This window comes from Monosiga brevicollis, genomic scaffold (genome assembly GCF_000002865.3).
Source record: "Monosiga brevicollis MX1 MONBRscaffold_9 genomic scaffold, whole genome shotgun sequence".
NCBI lineage: Eukaryota > Choanoflagellata > Craspedida > Salpingoecidae > Monosiga > Monosiga brevicollis.
This window is the reverse complement of record NW_001865046.1, coordinates 986,914-1,002,953: the sequence shown is the minus strand read 5'-3', so window position 1 is coordinate 1,002,953 and position 16,040 is coordinate 986,914. Positions and strand designations below refer to the sequence as shown.

Sequence of the window (16,040 nt, the reverse complement as noted above, 5' to 3'; positions counted from 1 at the left end):
CGTGCACACCCTTTTGCGCCGCAGCTTTCTGCCGACAGCGAAACTCTATCGGCGGAAGAAACTCAACGCTGGGCCATTCCTCCAGTGCGTGCTCGACGCCTCTAATTTTGCTCTCATACACGCAATAATAGTCATAATTGTCTGACGATTGAGGCATCCCGTGTGATATGAGTAGATTGCGTTGCAAGCTCTGTTGCGCTGCATCCAGAACCAAGAGGACGAGGCCACAGAGACGCTAGCAGCCCGTGCCATGGAGAACATGACCACGGTTCCCACGGGTGTTCATGTCACAGCTTTTGCCACCAATGAAGTCGCCTTGGCTTTGTGGACTTGCTTGGCATCAGCCAAAAGCAGTGCCTTGCGCCGTAGTTGTGCCTGTACCTTGTTTCACATCTGCCTCCTCAGCCCAGCGCTGGCGGGTCATGTCGTGGAAAAGGCTGGCGCCAATGCTGTTGTAGATTTACTACAGGATAACAATGCTCGCGTTCGTCAGGCCATACTTTCCGTGCTTGGCGTACTTTTCTGCGGCGAAGGCGATCAGGGTCGCGCCCAGTCGGCACTGCTTGAATGCCAGCGAGCCCCAAAGCTCTTGCTCAGGTTGACTCGCTTGCCAATTTTTTTTTTTTTAATTGTCTGGCGTGGTGTGAGCTGTCGGTGTCGCGCCGTGCCCTCACCCCGTTGAAACACGCGCATCATCACGGACAGGTGCCTTCACGTCGATCCTGAAGTCAACCAGGCGAAGACGCTTTTGCTGATGGGGGGTATGTATGCCGAGTGTGCTGGCGTGTCGTCCGAACTTACAAATTGGTGATCTCGAATAATCTGGAATGTCTTGCCCTGGGTCATCGTGGCAGGCTTGCTCAAGCGCTCGGATGGCATTCTGGACCAGCTACTCAAAGGCAACCTGTGGACGTATCTCAGTGCTCTTAATGAGGACGATCCTAGCCTAGCCAGACTGGGGCAGGCCGGGGAAGAAGAACCCCCGCCCACGGACAGTGATGCTTTAAAAGCTTATCGACTGCGTGCAGCAGCTTCATGCCTGCAGCAAATCTGCACATGGGCCCGGCAAACCACGCTTGCTCTTGCCTCCGTCTATCGTGCCCTGGTTGGACGCAAGCACGCTTCATCGCAGCAAGCCCGAGAGATCAAAGAGCGGTTGACGGCCATCACTGTGCTGCCCGTTGTGTTTGCCCACCCCTTGCTGCACGTGGAACTTGGGCACGCAGATTTGTTGCCGGCCGTTGCCGATTTATTGGCTGGGGCGTTGGGCTTGGCACAAATGCAAACAACTATCGAGGGCATTAGTTCTGCAGATCTGTCGCAGCTCATTCTACTACCGACCACGCTGCTGGAGACCCTCTTGCAGCAGGAACGCGTGGCTGAATTGCTGCGTCAGCCCGATGGTCGCCAGCTCCTACTCAACCTCTTGCTGCAGCTCTCCCAGTTTGCGTGTCTGCCCGCTCATTCCGGTGCCTTTGGCTTGGCGGGGCTGCAATTGTTGGCTGGCATGTTGTTCGAGTATGGTACTGCCTGGGAGCTGAATGCAGATCAAGCAGCCGAGGGTGCACAAATGACGCCACTCCTGACCAACGCGCTGCAAGGTTTACAGCAGAGCAACCCGATCCCAGCAATCTGCAGCCGAATCGCCATTCAATTGCTCGAGCTCTGGGGCACGGCATTGTGGCCCATGCTGGAGGCTACGCATGCTGTCGAACAGGTGGTTATGGCTTTCCAAACAGGTGTTACGCAGGCGATTGAGGAAGCCAAGGCCACGTCAGCCAATGACCCCGCCCTCTTTGACAAGGCGCTCCAGGCTGCGCTCCAGGCTGCGATCCTGGACGCTAACGTGGATAGCGTGCCCACCGCCACGCTGTGCGCCATGGTGGTCCGACGCAACGGTAGCCGACTTGCACAACTCAGTCATGTCACTCGCCTGCCCTGGCGGGTGGCAGCAAGCCTTCACGCCATCGCCAAGGTATTGGCTGCGCTGCTGGCTGGTGCACATGTCCCCGGGCTACGCCAACGCCTCGTTCTCACCTTTGTCACCTGTTCTGTCCTTGACCGCCTTCATCGCATTCTCCCCTCGCCGTAGCACGGCGTGGTGGATGCGGGGCTGTGTCATGCTGTGCTATCTATGACCCATGTGATGCTCAAGTCTTGTGCCCAACTGACCCACCATGCCCTGCAAGATGGTGCTTCGTATGTTGCCCCAATTCTCATCTCAAGCACGAGCGTGCAATCTGCGTCCAGTCTTGACTCATAATTATGCGTTTGTGTGCTTTTTTGCTAGATCATCGGTACGGGAAGCGGCCGAAAAATTTCTAGATCAGGCATCTTGTATGGCCCAGGAAGTCAAGTCCATTCTCAATTTAACCTGCCATGCTTCGGCTGAGGTACTTGTTTGTTGCTGTTGCTGCCACTGACATTGTTGCGCTTGCAAAAGCGTTTCTATTGAGAACTGGAGATGCCGCCGTTCAAGCTGGCACGCGTGTTCTAATCTGGGCGACCTGCACACGCTGACCGCGTAGGTTGCACACGATGCCGTGCGCTGCCTGGGGCTTTTGTTGCAGCTGTACAGTGATCAATATCATGCATTGGTGCGTGAGGAGGAGCTCAACACGCTGAGCGTGGCCCTGGGGGCGCTCCCGATCGCAGATGCCATGGCCATGGTGAAAATGTTGGTTCGGGCACTGCGTTATGATCACGGACTGGCTGAAGGTTTCCAGCAACATCAAGTAAGTCGGTTCCTCCCGCTTGCAAAGAATGGCCGCATGGTCGGGGCCGGTCGCATTTGGAAAAAAGTCTGCATTCATGATGTCGGGTGATGCGGATGATCCGACAGGGGCTGCAATCTGCCGTGGCGGCGCTGGAGCAACAGCCCGCATTGCCAGACCGGGATCGACTCGACGAGCTGCAGCGAATGCTTGGTGTGCAAACGGATGCCTGAGGATGCGCGAGCGAAGATTCTGATGACTGCGGTCGTCGCTGCTCAAAATTGCACCAGCTCGCGCTTTGTGAGCGCTGTTTTACTTGTTTGTTTGGTTGTTTGTTCTCATCTAATTTATCTGGCAACGTCCGAACTTGACCAAGGGTTGGCTGAAGCGAGGCGTTTCAATGAAAGAAGTTGATGGTGGCATCTTCGGTGGCGGCCAGCACCGATTCCTGTTGAAACTGCTCGCAGAAAGCGTGTGCCACGGCTTGCAAGCGCTGTTGGCTGTCATCGTGGCGGCGGTGATAGAGGATCAAGAGGCGCGAGGCTTCCTGGATGGTTTGATTGCTGGCGGTCAAGTATTCGCCCGACACATTCAAGATGGACAACCCGCTTGGAAACTGGGGCACCACTTCGCGTTGCACAAAAGCCTGAAACTCAGCCTCGGTGACCTCGCCAATGGTCGTGCCGTTGGGTGCCTGCGTCCGCAGCAACCGCGTCTCAGTTCATGCACACTCCAAGGCAAGCAGCGCCAGCACGCCGGGCGGAGCATTCTTACCTGAATGCTGAGTCCAAAGAAGAGCGAGGATTTGAGCCAGCCATTGTTTTGCAATACCCCACCGGAGCCGGATAGAAAGAAGAGCAGCAGTAGCAGCAAACACAGAGTCCATCGCCTCACGGCCCCGTGCCTGGGCCCCGCATACTGCGCCATTGCCGCCGCCACCACTGCCATCAGACACAGAAGGTTAAATGTTTTAAAATAATAATATTATGAAACTTTACAAGAATGCCAGTGCTACTGTGCTGCACTGTGCTGCTGTACATCTAAACTTTAAAAAGAAACTTAAACCATCGCAGAAAATTTACATCCAAATTAACGAATTTTTAGAAAAGGAAGTGTGAGAGGCATGGTCCGGTGGCTGCAGAGGGTGTGTGGAGGAGTGGCGGCCGTTCTGAGTGGTGGGCTGGCCATGGTGTATGGGAGTGCCTTGAGCAGTCCTGTCGAAGCGGTGACTGATCGGTGAGGCGCTTGGTTTGCCAAGGTGGCGTGATGCGCTGCCGCAACTCAACGATGACTGTTCGTGCAGGCAACCCGAGGCACGATGCTCGGCCAACGTGAATCGGCGCTGGCAAACTTTGTGTGAAAACGCGCGTGCCCTCGGCGTACAGGCTGAGCTGAGCCTCGTCACCAGCCCCCGAGGTGCGTCTGGCGTGTTCCTTTGTCTTGGGTGGCCTCCGCGCTGCAGTCTCAGCAGATCTGCATGTCACCCCTTGTCTGCTTCAGCGTATTCCATCGGCTCGTTGGCGCCCGACAAAGGTGCTATTGGTATCCCTGTCATTTACCTAGGGCAGCAGCCCGAGGATTTTGCGAACATTCACAGTACGTCACCTCCTATCGCTGCCAACGCTGCTTTGCCGTGGGCCACCGATCAGCCCTTTGGCTTGCTCATGGCTTGCGTTTTGGCACGGGGGTTCCAGTGTATGGCTTGTCAATGTCGGACCCCGGGGATCCACGGGCTGCACGGGCACGCGACCATTGGGCCCACAGTGATGAGGTGGGCTTGCGCTACCACGGCAGATTGATCAATGGACATGGCCCTGAACGTGATTGGAGGTTATCGGAGCGTCCACCTGACTCACTGCAACGCTCGCATGTGTTGGGTGAAATCCGCCTACGGCCCCAGGAGCTGCTGTTTATTGTCATGCATGAACACGCTCATCTCCGCTGCAGGGATACACTTCGACTCTTTGCCATCCAACAGTTTCGGATATGGACTTCGGCCTTGGGCGCCTACTTTTTGCTCGCACCACGCTCAACCATCTTCCGACGTGTTCGTTTGCTCGCATGCAACCACCTCGGCTCGACGGCCTGTGCCGAGTCCTTTTCTTGACCTCGCAGCAAGACAATGATTTGGTTGTTGGCTTTCAGGACACTGATTCGCTGGGCAAGTTATTCACCTGAACTGTGGTATTTGGTCTGGAATAGATGGCAGCGCTGGTGGGCTTGGCAAGCTGGATGCCCATCAACATGGCTCACAACGCCAATAAGGTTGTTTGTATTTTGGGGGTTTCTCATTGTATCGAATCCCTGCGACAATGGCTCACTTGAAGGTGGTCTGCTTTCGCTGCCTTCCATGCAGGAGCTGCGTGCAGATTGCGAAGCCGTCCGATTGGCACCGTCGCTGCTGGCAGCAGGTTGTGCATTGATGGAACGCGAAGCTCGCACAGCCTTGTTCAACCCGACTGCGGACAGCAACGACATCAGGGAACCGCCCTTGAATGTACTCACAGCTTTGACTCACTACCAGACACATCCTCCAGCTCTCGTGCGGAGAGACGCCCTGTTGGCTTGCCAATCGGCACAGAGCGTTGTAGAGTGATTGCCGGAGACAGACAGACGGACAGACAGACAGACAGACAGGCAGACAGACTGACGGTGTCGAGAGTATCGATCCCAAATGATGCGGCTGCTGGGCAGCAAGAAAAGGGCCAGAATCGGCCGACTAATGGATAAAACGTGAACAAATTTGATCCGACAAACCCAATCCTGAGGTTTTACTGCACTTGCATTATGTCGTGGATAGCAGGGTTTTCTTTGTTGAAAACATGCAACTGCACCGTTCACTTAAGAGAGGGTTGCGAGGACTTGTGCGTGCTCGTCCAGGAGTGCCAATGGCGAATAATAAAACAAACAAGAAACGCTGGATCATGTCACTACGAGCAGGATCCGTCTTCTAGGACGATCTGCGAGACAGGCCAGCCCATGCTTATCGCAGCTCATTGAGGTGCATGCGCACGGCCCACCGCAAAGCCGAGCGCTTCTTGGTAGTGGGGACCACGTAGTCCGAAGAAGTAGCGGGCTTTTTTGTTGGTTTGCTGGGAGGTCTTTGCTCGTTGGTCTTGCGCTGCAGAGCTTGGCGAGTATTCCATCGTACATCGTGGTGGGCGTCTTGGCCCGGAACCTTGCGATATTGCCAGGCCTGTCGATACAACTCCCCGCGTCGCACCACATCTTTTGGCCGCACCATAGGATCAAAAAGCAAGCAAAATGAGCGCATGCTTGTCAAAGGCGCTGTGCTTGCTTATTAAATTCCGAGAAGGGCAGATACCCGGAGAGGATCAACCTGACCTGTTTTGGCCTTGGGGCGGCGATGCTGGTAGATGACGCTGGTCCGACTGGCCACGGGCTCGATGGCCTCGACTGGAGCCACGGAGGGCAAGGCATGTCCACGGCGCCCGGCCAAGGAGTGAGGATCATAATCATCGTACATCTATCAAAGTGAAATGTAAAGCATGAGGCAGTTTGAAAGAGCAGCACATCGCTCGGCAAAAGCCTTTCCAGCCAGACCCGAGATGTGTGGCACACCTCAAGATTGAGCTCATCGGGAAAGGGGCGCAAATCGTCAGTTGCATCAGCATCTGAACCCTCTGCAGTGTGGTGTAGAGCCCATGGAGCGAGAGGGAGCGAGAATATTGAGAGGCAAAGTGGTGAATAAGAGAAACATAACTGTGCGGTGGTACTTGGATCAGGGCCAGCCGACGTACCATCCGTGGGCCATGCAGTTTCATCATTGATGAGGCGTAATTGATCCAACTGGGGTCAGGAGATGGTTGAGCAAAAGTTAGAGTGTACAGGCGTCTGGGGGGGCAAGTACGAGAGGCTGGCCAAGCCTGACCTGCTCAAACAATTGTTCGACAGCCGTTGCGGGCTCAACGGGGGCCACGTTCCCGGGGCCTGTGGGTGGTGGGGCCGGCGCCGACGGGATGACGGCTGTTTTGCGGCGGGATCCGCCTTTCATGGGTGTTCTTGGCGCAGCAGTGGCGCCTGCGTTTGTAGCCGCGGCCAAGGACTGCCGACCCCGTGGGAAAGACCGGCGTTCCTGGACTGCCTCAGGCTCTGGCCCGGGCTTTGGGAGGGGTTGTTGTACCAGAGGATCGCGGGCTGGGCCCGAGGCGCGAGGTGGGGCACTGTCCGCTTGTGTTGCTAAATCAATCAGATCTGTGAATGATCCCAGCATGCGGAATGAGTTTTGGGAATCAACAGCACAGCACTGACACGGCCCGCACACCCGCAGCACATCGCCTGGCCCAACCTTGGGTGAACTGAGCCAAGACCTCATCGGGCACATCGTAGTATCCGAGATACGCCAGCTGGCGGCGCACGTCACGCTTGGTGAACCAAGAAGGGGTGGGCAAAGGACCGATGGCGCCACCAAGCGGTGATGTGTTTGCGGCCATGACGGGTGAATGCAGCACGCACAGCCAAGCACGCAAGCCTGCCGACACCCACAAGACCCAAGCAGAGTATTTAAGACCAAACCAACAAAATAGCAGCTGCTTCAGCCATTTGCTTTATCCATGTCCCAGTACCCACCTTCCTCTGCCAATCGCCCTCGCGCAGGTCCCACAGGTCCAGACGAACGTTGAGCTCAACCGCTCAAGATAAAAAATCAAAAAAAAAAAAAATTTGGGCGTTGAAAATTTTCAAACTTTGTCAGATAAAATGGAACGAGACTTGCGTGTTGACAACAATGGTTGTGGACGGTATACGAATGATGATACACACGATACACATTTTCACAGCAACAACGCGTTTACACGTTTTTGCTGTGGACAAAACATGACCATGCATTTTCCCTCAACATAGGAACGAATTGTCTGACATTATCACTTGGCTACACACACACGAGTTCCGCCCCTTTATCTCCTCTCTCTCATTTCGTATTCCAAAGGGCGTGGCCCAGTCGTGTGTGGGGGGAGGGATCGGATTCATTCCGAGTGTGAAGGATCAACACGTGAGGGCCTGTCGGGCACGGACCAGTCGACGAGCGATTGAGCGGTTGTGGACTGGATTTATAGAATGGGCTGCCAACAGAGCCGCCCTCGGGTCCCTGCCGAGGATCAGGAGGATGTCAAGCGCAGCAACAACAACGCGGTGGAATTGGCCATGCCTGACAAGACCAGTGGCTCAATCATTGATCCCGACCTGAGTGATGATCGCTTGCCCCCCGTGGCTCCTGATACCGAAACACACCCGGCCGTTCGTGTCAAGGAAGCTGAGGACACCCCTGAAGCTAGCGATGAGGCCACCAGCAAACCCAACAAAGAAGAGGAGGCTGCTACGGCGGATCAATGTCTGTTCCCGCTCCTCGACCACTCCCGTTTGCTATTCGCCCCCCTCCCCCTTCTCCCTGTCCCCCATCCCCACTCCTGCCTCACGCGATGGCCTGTTTATCTTTTGACAGCTCAGTTCCTTGACCCCAAACTTAATAGCCGGGCCTTGCTGGGCGTCAGCGCCGCCTACCTCCGCGGCCTGGAAGCGGCCCTGCGCGAGGAGTTTGGTGACGAGTATGAAAACCTGACGACCACCGAGGTCTGCGTGCGCTACGTCATGCCCCGGACCAAAGCTCGAGCTTGTGCAATGATTGATGTCCTCCTCGAGGACCCGGCCCTGGAAGCCGACGTAGCCCCTGCCACCGTCTTCGTCTCTCATGCTTGGAAGTATAAATTTCACATGACCCTTGGGACAATTCTTCATCACGAGACCATGGATGCCCCGGGTGCCTTTTATTGGCTGGATCTCATCCCCAACAACCAGCACCAAGCATGCAACTACCCTTATGCCTGGTGGGTTCTGTGTCCTTGCGCCGGCAACTTCAAACTTGTGCCGTCCCTCCACCTGCTCTCATACCATCTATCTCACCTTGCCTTTTCCCGAGCAGGTGGTCCAACACGTTCCAAACCAACATTGCCACCATTGGCCGCGTCCTCCTCATCATGAGCCCATGGAATGACCCCATCCCTATGACCCGGGCTTGGTGTCTCTTTGAGATGATGAATGCACTCAACTGCCAGGTTCAGCTCGACATTCGGCTGCCCACGGCCGAAATTGAGGGCTTTCTCAACGCCCTCGGAGAAAATGCCGACGAAGTTCTCAACATGCTTGTGCGCGTTCAGGCACAAAAGGCTGAAGCTTTCCAACCCAACGACCGCGATATGATTTTCAAGACGATCGAAGACACGCTCGGCTTCACCAAGCTGAACGCTCGCATCAAGGACCAACTGCGCGCTTGGTGCATTGATCAAGCTCGCGTGGCAGCTCGTGACGCCTTGGCTGCTGCCCCCCAGTCTGACAACACGGCTAAAATCTGTTTTCGCGTCGGCAGCGTTCTCGGCGAGTTTGGCCAAATCCCCGACGCCATGGCTCATTATGACCGTGCCATTGACATTGTCACCTCAACCCTGGGTCCAAAACACCCCAACATGATCTCTCTATTGGCCCACAAGGCGCTTACGCTCAAGCAACAGGGCCAATACGACGCTGCCCTCCAATTATTCGCGCAGTCCCTGGACACTGCCCGGGCCGCGTTCGGCGATCAACACCCCAGCATTGCCTCCACCCACAACAACATGGCCTTGGTTTACAAGGAACAGGGACGTCTGGACGAAGCACTGGCCGCCTATACGCAGGCTCATCAGCAGCTGAGCGCGCTGCTGGGAGCCCAGCACCCAGAAGTAGCCAATGTCCTGAGCAACATGGCCGTCATTCACAAAGACCGAGGTCAATTCGCCACCGCCATTCAGCTCTACGAACAAGCCGCCAACATTCTCCGCGCCACCGTGGGTGAGCAGCATCCGGCCGTGGCTCACACCTATAACAACCTGGCGGTAGCCCTCGAGGCCACGGCCGACTTTGCCCGCGCACTGGACTACCATCGCCGAGCCCTTGATATTCGTATCACGACGCTTGGTGAGCGCCACGAGGATACGGCTGCCTCTTTTGGCAACATGGCCGTTGTTCATCAGCGGCTGGGTCACTTGGCCGAGGCGGAGCAAGCCATGCACCAGGCTCTGGCCATCCTGCTCGAGGTCGTCGGTGACAAGCACCCTGCCGTCGCCAGCACATTGAACAACCTGGCCCTCGTCTACAAGGATCAAGGCAAGCAAGAGGAGCAACTAGCTTGCTACCAAAAGGCATTGGCCATGCAGCTGGCAGCGCTCGGTGAACGCCATCCTGCCGTGGCGCTATCGCGCAACAACATTGCTAACATTCTCAACGAGCGAGGCGACCTTCAGGGTGCCCTCGAGGGCTACAACAAGGCCATTGAAATTTATACCGCCACCATCGGAGAGCTTCATCCCGAGACCGGTGCCGCGTACGGCAACCTGGCCACCGTTTATCAACGTCTGGGCCAGATCGAGCCTGCATTGGCCTGCGTCGACAAGGCCCTAGGCATCCAGATTGCCACCTTGGGTGAGCAGAATCCACGCACCGGACTCGTGGCCATGCAAATGAGCGGCATCTTGGAGGCCTGTGGTCTACCCGAGCGCGCCATCATCTGCATTCAAAAGGCTCAGGCCATCTTTCAGGCCACCCTGGGCCCGAATCACGAATACACCCGTACCGCTGCGGCTGCCTTGGCTGCCCATGCTCCAAATTCCTCCCCGGTCATGCCCACATCGTCCCCCAACGTTGCATCAGAAGCCCAAGATGATAATGAGTCTGATGCTTGATCTCTCGATCTCTCGCTGAGTGGCCATGGCGCTATTCACATTGAAATGGTCCCCTGCCACCTTCTGCCGATGCAGGCATTTTATGCACATGGCCCCCTTGCACATACACCCTCCTTAGCCATGCTCACGGCGCCCATATGAGCCTTTGCCCTCATCTTTTTTGAGATGTTCCTCTCCTGCTTTCTCAATTTGAAAAAGAATCCTTTAAATTGAATTTCAAGTTACCCTTTCACTGTTTTCGCATTCTGTATTCACGCGACTGACTGCATTTGCACACACACACACTCTCTCTCTCTCTCTCTCTCTCACACACACAGTGACTGCGAGCGGGAGCAGCCCCCATTGGCGTTTGACGTGCCGTGACGACTTCCGAGGGTTGCTGAGCTGTGGACTTGCTGGTACGTGCTGTGGAACTCGTCGACTGATCGGGAACACAGCGGAGAAAGAGCTTGGCGTGAGGAGGTGCTGACCTTGGGGTTTAAACGGTCATTGCTTCTTCCAAGAGTCGGCAATCGTTCCATCATGGCCAATCAGCTGCAGGTGCGCGCCCCTGGTCTTGGCCCCTCTCTGCGCAACGCTCGTCCAAGGGCCTTTGCCCACACCCCGTGCATTCTTTCATTGGTTAGGGCATGAATCGTTATGCCAAGATTGATAAGCTTGGTGAGGGCACCTACGGTGTGGTCTTCAAAGGTACGAGATCCGTGATCCGAGCCGAGCTGTCTGCCCGACGCTTGCAATCGTTCACAAGCGCTGTTGCCGCCTGTTCTCGCACATGACATTAGCCCGGGATCGCCACGATGGCTCCATCGTGGCCCTGAAGCGCATCAGCCTGGAAAGTGCGGCCGAGGTGTGTTGGAGCTGTCTCGCCCGCATGGCATTGCCCGTACGCACGCTGATCAGCACGAGAATGGGGCGTGTTGGCACGCCTCGGCCCTTGTTGGTAGGGAGTGCCAAGTAATGCCGTGCGTGAAATCTCCCTGCTCAAGTCCCTCCACCACCCGAACATTGTTCGGTACGGCTGCGTATGGCTGCGAGTATGGCTGCTGGCGTACCGTTTCGCCGTGCCGTTTCGCCTTCTCATGTATGAATGGACTGCTTGTCCAGACTGTATGACGTCCTGCACAGCGAACACAAGTTGACCATGGTGTTTGAGTACTGTGATCAAGACCTGAAAAAGTTTTTGGATAGCTGCCGAGGCACCCCGGAGCACCACGTCATTCAAGTATGTTGCGTCAATCATTGGGCCTGCGCATCAAACTCTGGTGCTCTGATGTTTGTGCTCATGTCCCTTGTTTCTGAATCTATGTGACTCCTTTGTCTGGAATCTCGGTCGTCCAGTCATTCATGTTTCAGCTTTTGCAAGGTATTCGCCACTGCCACGAGGAGCGCGTGCTTCATCGGGACCTCAAGCCACAGAATCTGCTCATCAACAAGGTCCGACCACAGAGCCTGCATCTGCATGGTCTTTTTTTCCTCAAGGACCCCTTGCCCCGGCCCCGGCCCCGGCCCTGGTCCTGGCCTAGCGATTTTTGACCTCACGCGTCATTGTACTTGACGGGCTTCAATGGCACTTGGATCTGTGGGTCTGATAGCGGGGGCAATTGAAGTTGGCCGACTTTGGCCTGGCTCGCCCGTACGGTGTGCCCGTGCGCTCATACTCGCATGAAGTTGTCACTCTGTGGTACCGCGCTCCAGACGTCCTTCTTGGTGCCACGGGCTACGATACCTCAATTGACATGTGGTCGGCGGGTTGTATCCTCGCGGGTACGATGATGCATGGCCGCTTGTTTATTTTCCTCTCTCGCCTCGGCCGTGTCTTGTTGACCGCTGGGATTCTCGGCTCTCATCTTTCGCTTCAATGTATGCAGAAATGGCCAACAAGGGCTCGCCACTCTTCCCGGGTACGTCGGTGCAAGATCAGCTCGACCTTATTTTTCGCGTTCTCGGCACACCCACCATTGAATCCTGGCCTGGACTGCACGAGCTGCCCAACTATTCGGGGCCCTTTCTGCCCCACGTCGACGGTGCGTTGAACTCGAGTCTCGCACGGCGTCCCAACGCTCCAACCAATATTTTTGCCCTGGCCGTGAAGATTCCTTCAGCACCTCATCAGCAGCTTCGATCTGGCTGCTCTGACACAGGCGTGGGCTTGGAGGCCGAGGTGTCCTCCCTCTTTCCCGAGGGCCTAGACCTCTTGCAGCAGCTCCTGCGCTACGTTCCAGATGAACGCCTGAGCGCCGATCGTGCCCTACGACACCGCTTCTTCGATGACATTCCAGACCATGTCTTGGAATTGTGTCGCGTCGATGCCTAGATGTTTTAGACCATGCTGTGCGAGGCAACTCGCAATGCGCGTCCGCGACGTGCCGCTCGACCAGCGACCTGCCAGTGTGTGCCAGCCATGAAGCGTGTCGCTGTGAGGGGGCCGAGAGCCCATGTAGTCAGGCTCTTATCGAAGGAGAGTGAGTGTTGAGTGTTGTGTGCGTTGCGTGTCAACCATAGACTGGTGATCGACCCCTCTGTAGCGCCGTGTTCCCCTGCGGTGCATGATGGCCATCAGAGATTTGTATAGTACTACCGAAAAGCAGAAGACCCAAACAAAATTAACATCAACAACATCGAGTGAACTCAACATCAGCCATCGGCGTGCGTGTCCAATCCGCCTTGAACCTTGGCACTTGCAAGCTAACCCTTGCACTCACACACACACACACACACTCACTCACTCACACACACACACACACGAACAAAATTCAAGTTCTCACCAAAAAAAAGTTTCGCATGACAGTGCTAATGTCAAACTTTTTCTTGTTGTCTTGATGAGAGCAACTCTTCTGCATCTTCCGCCTGCTTTGTGCTTTGGCTGCTGCTTGCCGAGGGACCTGAGGTGGCGATTGGAGAAGGGTGCATGGGTGATGAGCTAGTGTTTGACCCGCACGGCGGGATGGCCGCCTCTCATTTGCCGTCATTGGAAGATGACACGATCAAGCTCTCCTTGATTAACGGCCTGATCAACAACCTCTCCTCTGAAGAGCTGTCAGCTGAACTGGCCCGTCTGCGTGAGTGAGCTGCGGCCGTCTTCTCGCACCCATGCTTTGGTGAGCGCACCTGATGATGTGCCTTCTTTCTAATCACGGTGGCTTCATATTCTAGATCTGCATGACTCGGGCAACAAGCGCGTCAAAACTCGTCGATTGAAGCAACATGTCAAAGAAATTCGCACTCGGGCTCAGCGCGGGGCCAGTACTGCTCGTGATGACCACGCTGCCTCCGACAGCTCCGCTCGGTAAGGTCACACCCTTTTGTCAAGAGTGAGACCTAGCCAGGCAAGGTGCTGCACATTGCCACCAGCCCTATACCTCTCGCATCGCCCTGACCCTTCATCCCCATCCCGCACGCGCGCGTAGTCAACCGTTTGAGTTGGTGTGTGTGATGGATTTTGAGGCCACTTGCGAAGAAGAGCGATCCCCCTTTCCTCATGAGATCATCGAAATACCGGCCATACTGCTTGATGCCAAGAGTGGGGAACTGGTTCGTTGGCGTGATAGCCATATTTCTGCCGCTCATCGAACCTGCCTTTTACTGCCCTTGAGCCTTTCCTGACTCAAGCTCGTGCTCCCGGGGACCATGCAGCTCGACACGTTTCAGACCTATGTCCGACCCAAGCTCAATCCCCAGCTTTCCAAGTTTTGCACCAATCTCACCGGCATCACGCAGGACCAGGTGGCTTGGCCAATCGGGCTCGCACAAGGCAACACCCTCGCACAAGCTAATGTGCCTAATGCCGGCTCCCTCAGGTTGATGCGGCCAAGCTGTTCCCAGAGGCTTGGCAAGACTTTGAAGATTTTTTGGGAAAGGCTGTGTACGTCTCTGCCCCTGGGCAGCGTTGCCCATCGCATTGTCCCCGTCTTACCCTTAAACGCTACCATGCCAAAATTGCAGGCAAAAGTTCAAGGCTTCGCACGACGTGGACGACGTCCGGGTGTTGTGCGCATCAGATGGGTACGAGGGTCTTGGTTATGCCTGCTAGCTGTGGCCATCACCAGAGGCACCCATTCGCACCAAAGCCATGCCCTGTCTCGAGAAAGCTGAATGACAGTGAAACTGTTTAGACCATGGGATTTTCGTGACTTCCTGGCCTTTCAATGTCAGCTCAGCCAGATGGACTATCCAGCTGTATGGTACGTTTCTCTTGGCGAGCGTCTCAGGCCAGCATCCTGACACGCTATCAATGTGAAGTAATGCCATCTTTTTTTGGCCCAGCCAACAATGGATGGACGTGCGAAAACGACTGACGAAGCATTTCAAGCTCAAATGGGCTGGACCTGAACGTGCAGCCTACGCCACGGGTCTTGATTTCATGCTACAGGCCGTGGGGCTGACTTTTGAGGTGAGGCAAGGAAGAACTACTGCTCCGAACAAAGATTTGCCCTGCCAACAAACCTGGAGTGCGACCTAGGAGGAGTCGGGTGAGACCATAATCGGCTCACGGGCTGTCGTGTGTGTTTAGGGTCGCCCTCATTCCGGCATTGATGACTCGCGGAACATTGCCCGCCTGGTTCAAGTGGTGCGTGGCTGCCCGTTGATTGATTTGGCGTTCAAAGCTTGATGATGCCAGTTTACGCTGGCTGTGAGCATCCATCTGATCCTCTTCACGTTGCGCGCCTCTCTTCTCCCGCTTTTTAGCTGATAGATGAAGGCGCTCAGTTGAGTGTCACTCATGATTACAACCTTTCCAACTGCCAGATCGATCTAAACCTTGCCAAGGCGTAAACTCCCGTCACTCAGAGACATAAAAGCTTTTTTGAGTGCATGTTGACCTGGCTGCAGAGGCAAAAGGGCCAAGGAGAGTATCGCTTTGATGGTAACGGAAATGCAACTCAATTGCACTGACAGGCCAGTCGACTCGGTCAATCTGACATGTGTTACAAACACAGCGGGTGTTTCGACAAAGCCTGTTAATCTTGAGACTAAGTACTTGGGTCGATGTGGCTGTTTTGAGCGATTGGATCAGCTTTGAACGAGGTCTGCACGCTCCATGAGGAAAGCCTTACAGCCATGACAACAACATCCAGTCACTGCGGTTATCCCGCCAAGAGGATGGAAAGGGTCTCGCCCCCGTCGGCCACCAACGTTGCCATCCTATTCAAGCAAACCAGATACACACTGAGATTACATCGTCGAGGCGTTGCAAGTGCCATCCCCTTTCTTGCCACTTACCGATCACGATAGTGCGCCTCAAAGCGCTGGCGCGCCTGTTCAAACTGCATAATGGTCAGCTCGGGCGGGTTACCATCGGCCAGAAACTGTTGAATGTACAGGATAAACACCTTGGGCAGACCAATGCCACATGAGAGGAGAGCGCCAGAAAGGCGGAACCGACTTTGAGACGCTTGCTTTACCAAGTGGATAGACGAGCACACCAACCTGGTCAAACTGCAGCCACGCGTCCACAACGACACGCCCAAAGCAGGTGGCTGCGTCGGCTTCTCGGTCCAAGACAGCATTGGCCAGGGCCGCTTCATCTTCCAACAGCCTATGACAGCAGCCCTTGTCACAATTTGTGTGTGTGTGGGGGGGGGGGGGGGGGGCCCAA

General features: G+C 55.5%; 8 protein-coding genes across 8 annotated transcripts in view; 5 read left to right on the top strand and 3 right to left on the bottom strand.

The window, feature by feature from the left end:
* Positions 1–2,092, top strand: part of MONBRDRAFT_8080 (uncharacterized protein) — a gene marked incomplete at both ends in the record, with an annotated part of 5,730 nt that extends 3,638 nt beyond the window's left edge. The window contains one exon of the mRNA XM_001745674.1: positions 855–2,092. Within this exon, the coding sequence (XP_001745726.1) occupies positions 855–2,092 (1,238 nt within the window). The remainder of the gene's footprint in view (positions 1–854) is intronic.
* A 1,019-nt stretch (positions 2,093–3,111) lies between these two features.
* MONBRDRAFT_8079 (uncharacterized protein) lies at positions 3,112–3,641 on the bottom strand (the record flags this gene model as incomplete). The annotated part of the gene is made up of 2 exons (XM_001745522.1): positions 3,112–3,408; positions 3,489–3,641. The coding sequence occupies 2 exons, from the start codon at positions 3,639–3,641 to the stop codon at positions 3,112–3,114; spliced, it is 450 nt and encodes a 149-aa protein (XP_001745574.1).
* A 196-nt stretch (positions 3,642–3,837) lies between these two features.
* On the top strand, positions 3,838–4,821 carry MONBRDRAFT_8078 (uncharacterized protein; the record flags this gene model as incomplete). Its single annotated transcript, XM_001745673.1, has 2 exons — positions 3,838–3,950; positions 4,278–4,821. The coding sequence occupies 2 exons, from the start codon at positions 3,838–3,840 to the stop codon at positions 4,819–4,821; spliced, it is 657 nt and encodes a 218-aa protein (XP_001745725.1).
* An 876-nt stretch (positions 4,822–5,697) lies between these two features.
* On the bottom strand, positions 5,698–7,168 carry MONBRDRAFT_25294 (uncharacterized protein; the record flags this gene model as incomplete). The annotated part of the gene is made up of 6 exons (XM_001745521.1): positions 5,698–5,942; positions 6,060–6,201; positions 6,297–6,358; positions 6,476–6,524; positions 6,607–6,929; positions 7,024–7,168. The coding sequence occupies 6 exons, from the start codon at positions 7,166–7,168 to the stop codon at positions 5,698–5,700; spliced, it is 966 nt and encodes a 321-aa protein (XP_001745573.1).
* A 622-nt stretch (positions 7,169–7,790) lies between these two features.
* MONBRDRAFT_25293 (uncharacterized protein) lies at positions 7,791–10,444 on the top strand (the record flags this gene model as incomplete). The annotated part of the gene is made up of 3 exons (XM_001745672.1): positions 7,791–8,064; positions 8,176–8,557; positions 8,653–10,444. 3 exons carry the CDS (start codon positions 7,791–7,793, stop codon positions 10,442–10,444), a joined length of 2,448 nt encoding a protein of 815 aa, XP_001745724.1.
* A 629-nt stretch (positions 10,445–11,073) lies between these two features.
* Cdk5 (uncharacterized protein) lies at positions 11,074–12,758 on the top strand (the record flags this gene model as incomplete). The annotated part of the gene is made up of 8 exons (XM_001745671.1): positions 11,074–11,134; positions 11,227–11,291; positions 11,389–11,456; positions 11,549–11,666; positions 11,783–11,878; positions 12,037–12,208; positions 12,313–12,468; positions 12,586–12,758. 8 exons carry the CDS (start codon positions 11,074–11,076, stop codon positions 12,756–12,758), a joined length of 909 nt encoding a protein of 302 aa, XP_001745723.1.
* A 594-nt stretch (positions 12,759–13,352) lies between these two features.
* MONBRDRAFT_25291 (uncharacterized protein) lies at positions 13,353–15,217 on the top strand (the record flags this gene model as incomplete). Its single annotated transcript, XM_001745670.1, has 10 exons — positions 13,353–13,503; positions 13,598–13,730; positions 13,852–13,975; positions 14,078–14,167; positions 14,242–14,306; positions 14,387–14,446; positions 14,557–14,625; positions 14,708–14,834; positions 14,955–15,011; positions 15,131–15,217. 10 exons carry the CDS (start codon positions 13,353–13,355, stop codon positions 15,215–15,217), a joined length of 963 nt encoding a protein of 320 aa, XP_001745722.1.
* Positions 15,218–15,313: 96 nt separating this feature from the next.
* Positions 15,314–16,040, bottom strand: part of MONBRDRAFT_32351 (uncharacterized protein) — a gene marked incomplete at its 5' end in the record, with an annotated part of 1,776 nt that continues 1,049 nt past the window's right edge. The window contains 3 exons of the mRNA XM_001745520.1: positions 15,314–15,586; positions 15,665–15,774; positions 15,872–15,980. Coding sequence (XP_001745572.1) covers positions 15,529–15,586; positions 15,665–15,774; positions 15,872–15,980 — 277 coding nt within the window. The 3' untranslated portion in view covers positions 15,314–15,528. The remainder of the gene's footprint in view (positions 15,587–15,664; positions 15,775–15,871; positions 15,981–16,040) is intronic.